The 9,834-nt window shown below is 35.0% G+C and overlaps 2 protein-coding genes across 8 annotated transcripts in view; both read right to left on the reverse strand.

Annotated features, from left to right (window-relative positions):
* The window catches only part of MESR6 (misexpression suppressor of ras 6), a 436,905-nt gene that overhangs the window by 390,540 nt on the left and 36,531 nt on the right, over window positions 1-9,834 (reverse strand). For 4 of the 6 annotated variants that reach the window (XM_089177493.1, XM_089177492.1, XM_089177491.1 and 1 more), the window contains one exon: window positions 6,474-6,837. In XM_089177493.1, the coding sequence (XP_089033619.1) occupies window positions 6,474-6,514 (41 nt within the window). In that variant the 5' untranslated portion in view covers window positions 6,515-6,837. Of the gene's footprint in view, window positions 1-2,911; window positions 3,026-6,473; window positions 6,838-9,322; window positions 9,795-9,834 lie in introns of those variants that run through there. The other 2 variants (XM_089177494.1, XM_089177496.1) reach the window with 2 other exon arrangements.
* The window catches only part of LOC107072771 (misexpression suppressor of ras 6), a 217,544-nt gene that overhangs the window by 51,930 nt on the left and 155,780 nt on the right, over window positions 1-9,834 (reverse strand). The window lies entirely within an intron of this gene.

Genomic DNA, 9,834 nt, shown 5'->3' on the forward strand with positions numbered 1-9,834 from the left:
ACTTCATAGCATAAACAAATTGTCAGAGGACTCTTAGTTGAGGAATTTCGGCCGTAACAATAAGTCTACAAATTAACTCGAGTCTTATAATATTTTTTCAATTTTAATACAAAAGCGTTCGATTGATATTTAACTTTTTATACTGAATTACCAATAAATAAGATAATTTGTTATGAATTTTTAAATAATACGACACTGTATATAACTTGAATAATTTTTTTCTCTTATGTTTTGTGGAATTAATCGATATGGTGAATAAACGGCTCGTATGTATTGTTTTATAAATACTTATTATCCATATTACGTTACAACTGATCGTACGATCGAATTGAGACTTAATTTTTAAGTTAAAGTACCTTAAGTCGAAAGTCTTACTTTCGATTTTTGTTGACATTGTGTACGAGAAAAGTAGCTGCCTTTGATTTTAATGTAAGCAGGAACATATCGAATTACTCCATTCGAAGGATGACGCAGGTCGATACCCTTAAAACTGACTAAAGGAAATAATGGCGTAATACGAAGGAAGTAAATAGCTTGTCGTATCGTGCAGCCGGCTGTTGGAATAAGAAAGGAGTGGAAACGAAAGAAGAAAGCAAAAAGGGTTGAAGAACCAGGTAGAACCATTATCTACGGTGTGTCCATGTACACAACAGACAGGGTGTTTATAAATGTTTCTGAGAGTTTCGATTCTTGTGCTGATAATTTATTCGAAAAGTCGTTCGTCCAATCGGTCGCCACTTGAGTAACGTGAGAACACCAACGATGCATCTGCATGCAGATGTCGCGCTTAGTTAGTACGCGTATGGATCGATCCTACATTTGTCTTCCATTTTTTTCCTTCCTTCGTTACCTCTCCAAATGTTAATCGACCCTTTTTTTCTTACTATATTCGATACGGTTCTCTGTTATACTTAATTACTCTTTGCCCCTTGGAAATATTTTACGAATCTCAGGTAGAGATACAGGTCGATGAACATTTTTCGAACAACGTGCTATGGAGATCATACGTGAAATTTCTGTAGAATAAATTTAATTATTCTTTTTTTGTTAAATAACATATAAACATGATGTAATAATTATAACAAGCCAACTCTTCAAAATCTTCCAAAATTAATTATCAATATACAGTTAGTATTTCTTAAACTCATACACCGTTAGGCTTACTTGAGTTTTACTTATTGATATAGTATATTTATGATGAAGAAAATGTACATATTAGTACATTAATATATGATAATTAGATATTTAATCAGTTTAACTTGAAAGTATTATTTATAAAAAATGAATTAGCTATTACGAAAATAATGTATAAAAAATACCCTTATTTAAAATTGTAAATGTTGGTATAATACAGGGAACCCGATTTTTTCATGTTTAACAATAGGTTGATCATCCTTGTTTTTACTGTTATTTAATAGCTTTATTAGTATCAAAATCAATCCAATACCCATTAAAGTTAAAATAATAAAAAATACATTTGCTTAAAAATTACATATCTATTAATATACTTCAAATATTAAACAATTTCGATATAATATTTTATTAGATGAAAATTATCAATTCAATATCACCATTGAATAGGGACATTAAAATAAATGTATATTAGTTTAACCAGTCGTAAATATTATTAAAGTATAATAAATTAGTATATGTCATATACTTTAAATGATTGTTAATTAATTAAATAAAATATATATTGTAGTCTAAAAGCACAGAATGTAAGTTGGACGTATTATCGTCTTCGAAATCCGCCATTAGACTGTCTCGTTGTCTTCTATAAAAGTCATTTAAAATTCTTTTTTTGACTGTTGTTTGTATAATTTTTCGGGGACATACATCTACATAAAGATAATTATATTTATAATAAATAGAATTTATTTTTCTGAAATTCATATAAATAAGAATTATGATTGATTTTCATAAAAAATAATGTCTAAAATAGTCTAACGGTGGATTTTAAAGAAGACAGTACATTGAATTTATATTCCGTGGTTTTAGACTGCAATATACATTTCCTTTAATTAATTAACTATCATTTAAGGTATATGAAATACTTTAATGTACTTTACTAATATTTACGATTGTTTAAACTAAAATGCATTTATTGTAACGTCCCAACTCAATGGTGATTCCGAATTGAAAATTTTTATCTAATAAAATATCAGATTGAAATTTTTTAATATTCGAAGTATATTAATAGATATGTAATTTTTATGTACAATTATAAGAAAAAATACGATGTACAATTTTAAGGGAAACTTACTGCAGATATGTATATATTTACTTAAGAGAAAAATCCTTCAGAATTTGAATATATATTAAATACCTAAGGCTCTCGTGGAATTTTCGTTCTCGACGCTGAAGAGATTAGATTTCTTCGGATGGATAGCTCGGCTGGTATCTGCGAGATAGGGACATGGGAAAGCACTCTTCCTTTTCGTATGTAGATTTTATGGAATGCTCAAGGGACGCGAGGGATCCTTCGAGTACCGAAGGGAGAACGAAAGGGTTGAATAAGAGAAAAAAAAAGAAACCGAGCGTACGAACGTATGCTCGGTTTAGGATAAGGGTTAAGATATACGCGTGGGAAGACTATCGTCTCGAATTCTCTAGTCATGCCACGTGTTCGTCTTCTTTGAATATTGAGATTAATCCGAAACGATCCCTTTCTTTTTCCTTCATTCCTTCGACTTCCGCTGGCACGAACGTTGTTCTAATTATAACTAGAATTTTTCGATCGAAAAAATCTATTTTTTATACTTACAAATTATAATCAAATAAACTAACTTCGAGGAGAAAAATTACAAATGAATGAAAAATCGATTACCAATCTCGTTTTTTATTTATAGCTAGCAACGAGCCAACGCTAAAATTAGTTACTTTACTTTCATTATAGATAATAAGTACTCACATAAGCGTATGATTATACTTTCGAGAGTAAAGAAGAGTTTCGTGCCGCGTCGTGGCGAGGCTGTTTGTCGTTGGTGTTTGCCGAAGGTCCGTTTACACGTGAAGCAACGTCGTTAGAAAACGTGACAAGATATACACGAGCTGGATGCCAGCCCTTTTTCTACTAGAACAAATTTACCGGGACACTTAAAACTCGAGGCTCAAGCGTGTAATAAAATTTGAAACACGCATAGGAAAAGATCTGACATCGAGGTAATCTTCGCTTTTTTTTCTTTTTCTTTCTCTTTCATTACGCGTTTACATAGTATGCGTATACAAACTCCTTCGAAGGTAGAAACCGATATTACTGTTTCTTTTAGTCTACTACCTAACTAACTAATAAATATATTTGTTAGCGTTAAATTATATATTTCAGTTAATTTGTAGAAATGTAAAATTTGTAAAAATCCGAGAGGGCAAGACCTTGCGCTGTCCTTGTCAGTGGTGAAACTTAATAAAAAGTATCAGGTAAGAGAGTAATCATATTTTTTAAATATATCTCGAAAAGTAAGGGAGATAAAATATTTTAGTACTGGACCTTTTTTGTAGCAAATAAAATTGTTTACAAAACATAATTAATAAAAAATCGCTTTATCTCGCTTACTTTTTGAGATATTTTCAAAAATCTATCATGCTGTCACAGATGCGCGCGAGACTCTCGTGCTATAGAGAATATAGAAGAAAAAGAGAATAGGTATATTTAAGAAAAAGGGTTTCATCGCGTTATACTGTTTACATTTAGACGAAGCTAACAATAGGTTGTCTATCTCTCTTGCACGCATAGAAGTTAGGAGTTTGCGCATGCGTGCCATGGCGAACTACGTCACAATGAGTAAGAGCAGGATAGCTTCATTTTCTGTTTCTTTCTACAAAGGCGTAGGACTAAGGGAGTAATTACCTGTCTTTAAATTGGGATATTTCCTACAGGTAAATATTTATAAATATAAATTCAACACCAAAATTTAAAAAATAAATTAAAAATTCATATGAAAAAGAAATTTTTTTTAAATAACCCGTTTTAAGCGAAATATCGAGCAAAAACCGTTTTCACCCCTTGATTTTTAATAGAAGGGATGAAAAAAAAAATTTTTGTTTCCCTACGATTGTTCTTTGTAGTTTTTTAAAGATAATTAAAAAAAAAAATTTTTTAAAAGTCCAATTTTTATATTTTTTATTGAATTTTCATTTTTTGAGTACTTTGAACCGTCGTAGGGGTGAAAGGGTGCGTTTTAGGGGAAAAATTGTCTGATATAAATAGGCCTAAAATTTTATGCTCTACAACTTATATTTGAAACTTTTTTTGATATTTTCAACATATAATCCGAAAATCGTATTTTGGGGTAGTTTTTAATTTTTTTCACCCCTTTCCCGGTGGTTGAGAACTTTTTTACTTTGCCCACAGTATTGTACACATTTTTCTGATAATTTCTATATTTTTTCAGCCGTATAGCTCAAAAACCCGATTTCAGGGCTATTTTGACTGGACTATATACTAGTGGTTCCCAAAATAGGCGATATCGCCTCCTGATGGGCGATGAAGCGGTCCAGGGGGGCGATGAAAACCACAGGTGAACTTTGGGGGTGGGGGAAATAAACTACTAAAAAAAAAAGGCCAGCGGAGACCGACCCGCGTTGCTATACTACACTATACAACAATGCCGATATATCGATACTATGTCAATAGTAATAAAATATTAGAAAGAAATTCTCTTATTTAGGCTTTTTTGTTTCTTATCTTCGCGCCTGGTGGGCCTGGGATGGGCGATGAAGCGGTCCAGGAAGGCGATGACACGACCACAGGTGAAACAGGTGAAAACTGGAACTTTAAGTGTGCGGGTGTGCAATAAAAAAAACTAAAACTAATAATTTTAAGAAATAACGAAATATATATGAATTTCCAAGAGGCGAATAGTTTAAGAGTAGGTATATGCAAAGCTGATAGAACAGCACGATTAACAAAAAATCTGTTTTTAAAGAATAAAAGAATAAAAGAGATAAGAACGGTTTTATGAAAACTTATTGTATTATTCATATATATGTAAGAGAGTTTTAAGTGTAGCAGAGGTAGACAAAAACTAGTATTCAGTCCTTTCTGTGGATCTTATTTTATTGAAAAGGAAAACTCTATTCAGACTAAAAGAAAAGATCAGGTAGGCCATAAAACAATAAACGAACCTTAAGGATTATTAGGATATTGGTGTAATAAAAACCATGTGTGCAGTGTCGGGACCTTTTGAAGAATTTCAGATACCTGTGTAAACATATGCGATGCCATAAAAAGGGTAACATTCCGATGTGCTAGATTAAGTTTCTGTATGCATAGTTCCCACTACCGAAAACCATAGGCTGTACCTGTCGGTGGACTATGGGGTGGATCCTTATGCTATTGGTCAGTAAGATTTGTAAGCTTCTTCCCTCTCAAAGAGGGGTGTAGGTGATTTCTGATATAAAAGATATTGAAAGAAATAAGAAAGCAGCAGTCTTGGTGGTAGAAGGAAAGTAGTCTCAGTCGTAGAAGTAGAACAGTAGCAGTCGTAGCCGTAGTTAGATATCAGTTGTAACAGTCGTAAGAATTCAGTCGCTCATCTAAGTTGTAACCGTAAGATTGTGAACCTAATATTGTACTTTTTCTAATACCTGTTTTAAATAAATCTTATTAGTAGGATTAAACTGGGTGTATGTTCACCTTGCACCTCTCACCCTAAATAAATTATCCCTACATTTATATATATATTTTTTTTTTATAGTTTCCGAAGGAAATGTAATGTAATCCCATAAATCAATGGCGAAACTCTATCTAGAGATTAGATAACCTTCAGTTGGAAGGCCTTAAACGAAAAAACACATATCTTATATCTCCAAATTTACACCGGTACAATGTAAGTAGATATTGAAATGAAAGCGAAGAATATTTTTCTTATTCTTACAATTAGCATCAAATTTCAATCTCATACCTCAATTACCCATATGTTGTAAATTCATATATTACTTATTGTTAGTTAAAGTATGTAATTCTGATTTCTTTTATATTCAAACAGATCAGTATAATAATTTCAGGAGTAAGCTAGTCAGTTCATGAATTAACAGATTTCACAAAGTAATGTTAACATATACACACATATCATGAAACGAATATTACGAATTTTCTTTTTACAAAAAAGAAAAAACAAATATTACATTTCTTTGAAGTACCAAAATCAATTCTATTGAATAAAACGATTTCACAAACTTGTCGATATTTCGTTTGCAAACCGCGTACTATTACTTTTTTATTGGTGTGAAAAACCCGCAGTAGGAAAAAAAGTGCATCGGTAAACGAAAAAGAGAGTGAAAAAGAAAAGGGAAACAAAAAATACTCGAAATCAGGGTCGTCCTTTCGAATAGTCACGTGTGCTGTAAACGCTTCGCGGCTCGTTCGAGGGTTTGCAAATTCAATCGACACGATATGATCATTGGATTTCCTATGGTGAGTAGTTTTCCATAGCTACCGGTACTTCCTGATATTATAGTAGTTTACGGCTTACCATTTCGCGTATAACATAGGCAAGAGGCAAGCAGGCACCATGTCAAGGCTCAAACTGGCGAACAAATTGGTCGGAGTAGTGAGAAGGTATTTCGAGCAAGTATTGTCGACAATTACCGGATTTATGGTCAGCTTTCAACAATCTGCACACTCGAAAGTACTCGAAGTAATCGACGCATCGGAAACGCACAATGGGGAAAGCTCGAATATGTTGTCTGCCGTCCGATTGCAAATCATAATATAGAAACGTGCACGGGTGTGCGAATAAGCGCCATGGATATGCATGAACACGCGTGTGCGTACAAACAAGAATCGATCGGTGAACAGCTTTGGAAGAGCCACTTTGACGTTCAAATTCAACCTTCCTGGAAATATTTTTCAAATAAGCGATCTCTCCCCATCGTTGTTTATCCATTTTTCCTTTTATTTTTTTTATTTTTATATTTATTGTACGTATATCGATTTTATTTGTTCGACCATTTTCGAAAGGTTTGATAACGAACAAAAAAAAAGAATAAATAGTTTGATAGATTGGAATAATCAAAAAAATAAAAAAGTGAAAGAGAGAGAGGAAAAGAAAAAAGTAAAAAAAGTAAAAAAAAGAAAGAAAAAGGACGAAAGGCGTATATAAATTAGTTTAAACTCCCTTTGCGTCCTAATTTATCTCATCCTTGTTGAAGAGGATCTATCGTCGGGACGAGCCATTATCTCGAAACGAACTCGCGCTCCTGACCTCGGCTCGGTTCACGTTCGATAAATCGCCGTTGGTGTAACGTAATAGCGAGGGATTAGTGAACGCCCTCTCATCCTTACTCAGCATCTCGTAGGTCGACCTTTAATAATCGCCACTTCTTCCGAACCTCGTTCACTTGACCCTACCGCATCAGAGTTATTGGAATCTACGGTTCAACGAGACTACGGCAAATTCTTATTGAGAGACTCCACTTAAGCTACTCGAGATAACCGAATTGCGAAGAAAGGTAAGTAGACGAAAGAAGAAAGAGGAAGGGAGTAACGAAAAAAATGCCACTTAATCTTCACGATCGATTTAAGAAGATTTTCTTCGATTCTATCCGATGATACTACAAAAAGTAACGAGTAAACTACTCCTCCAACTTTGCTAACACTTCCTGTAATTACGTTCTAGATTCTCGTTAAAACTAATAAAGTCTTATCGTATTTTTCTACATACTAATTAGTTTTGATACGATAAATATTTTTTGTGCAACGTTAATTCAACTTCCGTGCTTTTTAAAGCATGAAAGGTCAACAACGGAAGACCTTGTATTAGCACTTTACGAGCATCGAACCTCTCCTTCCTTCATTTCACATACGCACTTTCAACTAATCCTTCTACTAACATATTTCTATTAACTATCGATCTAAAAGTAAAAGCGAAAAAAAGAAACAAAAATTTTCGAATCGTTAAGCTATTACGAAAGATTCGGGGCAACGACTTTTGCGTTCGTTCATACAGCCGATTTCGTTTATATTAAAGAAAGATAAACCCCTAAAGTAACTCTTATTACGATATTGAAGATCTTCGAAGTCAGAGAGTATCTTAGTAGTCGAAAAAATCAGTAATAATAAAATCTCATTACATTGAGAGTTACAAAGATATCAACAACGAAAAATACAAGTAAAAAATATAAAAAGAAGATTGAAAGAGCAAAAGGGTTCGTAAGGGTATGGTCTACCCATTTTTGTGCGATATTTGCAAGTAAAAGAGAAAACCGAAATACGAAAGCAGAGGGAAAGAAAAAGTGAAGGAGGCAAGAGAAAGAAGGATAAAAGAGAGACGCCCTTGAGAAAATTCTCGGGGTCGTTTCTGTGTGCAGGCCAAGCGTGAAGAAAGAAAAAAGTAGCGCGTTGAGAAAAGAGGGTATATGATGAAAAGAGCGATAGAAAATCGGAAAGAGGTGGCCGGCAGACTGGCTGACTGTCTGACTGGTTGACTGGCTGGCTGACTAGCTGGGACGGTGGTGACGTAGTCGGTGCTGTTGCCAGTTCTCTACTGTTGGTTCGGAGCCGATGTTACTGGTCTTGGTACAACTACTCTCTTCGATGATACACGCTACCGAGGAAGCTGTGATAGTAAAAGTTCTAAGGTAAAAAGACCAGCAGAAGTAAAGAGAAGGTATGGAATAAAGAAGAGACGAGAGTGAGTTGCGAAGGTAGAGGGAAAAGAGGTATAGATATGGCGGAGGTGGAGATTCTACTAAGAAAAGTCGACACACGGGGTGGCTGAGAGCAGTGCAGATCAATGCCAGCCAGCCAGCCATCCAGCCATCCAGCCATCCAGCCAGCCAGCCAGCCATCCAGCCAGCCAGCCAGCCAGCCAGCCAGCCAGCCAGCCAGCCAGCCAGCCAGCCAGCCAGCCAGTCGACCCAACCCTTCCAAGTTTACCGCTCTTCGATTCTCTAACCCTTTACCCCCTTTTTTTCACCCCAACTTCGGCGGACTCAGTCGAAGATAAAACACGAACGACTCTACGGACTCCTACCCACTCTACTTCCTCTTCCTCCTTCTTCTTCTCCAACTTCTCTTCCTATCTTTTCTTTTCTTCTTTTTTCTTTCCTCTCCATTCTCTACCATTCTTCCTTCATATCTTTCTCTTACAATCTTCCTTCTTCCATCCCATACTACTATCCTCGTTCGACGTTCCATCTCCCGATCCATCTTTTTCGCTTTACTCGTCGTTTCGAAGCTACCTCGACCTTTCTTTTTCTCTCCGTTATCCTACACCGTAGTCACCAACACGATGAAAAATAATAGCCGTACCGATAGGAAAGGAGAAAAGGGAGATGCACCGTAAACGCGCTCCAGACGGAATTGCTCCGTACCTCCTACCTTTTCCCTTTGATGCTTCCAACGCCGTGCATTTCAACGAGTTCGCCGTTCCTCCCGATTTATTCTGGAAGAATGATTTTTCTCAAGGTATCCGACAATGTGCTGTTCGTTTTATCTATACTTCTCTATCGAACGAAGAAAGAATAAAATATATCGATCGACGAATATATCGATTTCTCGTTGATTCATCTCGTAGTTTTGATTCAAAAAATAAAAAAAATATTAATAAATATACCATAAAAGAAAGAAAAAATAAAAGACAAGACGGAAATTCATTTTGAGATCGTAAAATCTTTGATGCGAGAAAATCGATAAGTATGACGAAATTACGGTTAAATCCGAAAGATATATTTTTTTGAAGAAAAAAGAACCGATAACGGTGAGAAGCAGAGGACGAAACGTCTTTTGCAATCTGTCAGGAGTTCCTTTCATGTTGCTAGAGAGTGGTGGTGGCGCGGTCGCATATAAAACAAATTAATCTCGTTAGGGGGAGGCAGGCAACGTCTACCTCG

This window comes from Polistes dominula, unplaced genomic scaffold, assembly GCF_049000335.1.
Source record: "Polistes dominula isolate Pdom_NZ unplaced genomic scaffold, Pdom_raw_medaka contig_24, whole genome shotgun sequence".
NCBI lineage: Eukaryota > Metazoa > Arthropoda > Insecta > Hymenoptera > Vespidae > Polistes > Polistes dominula.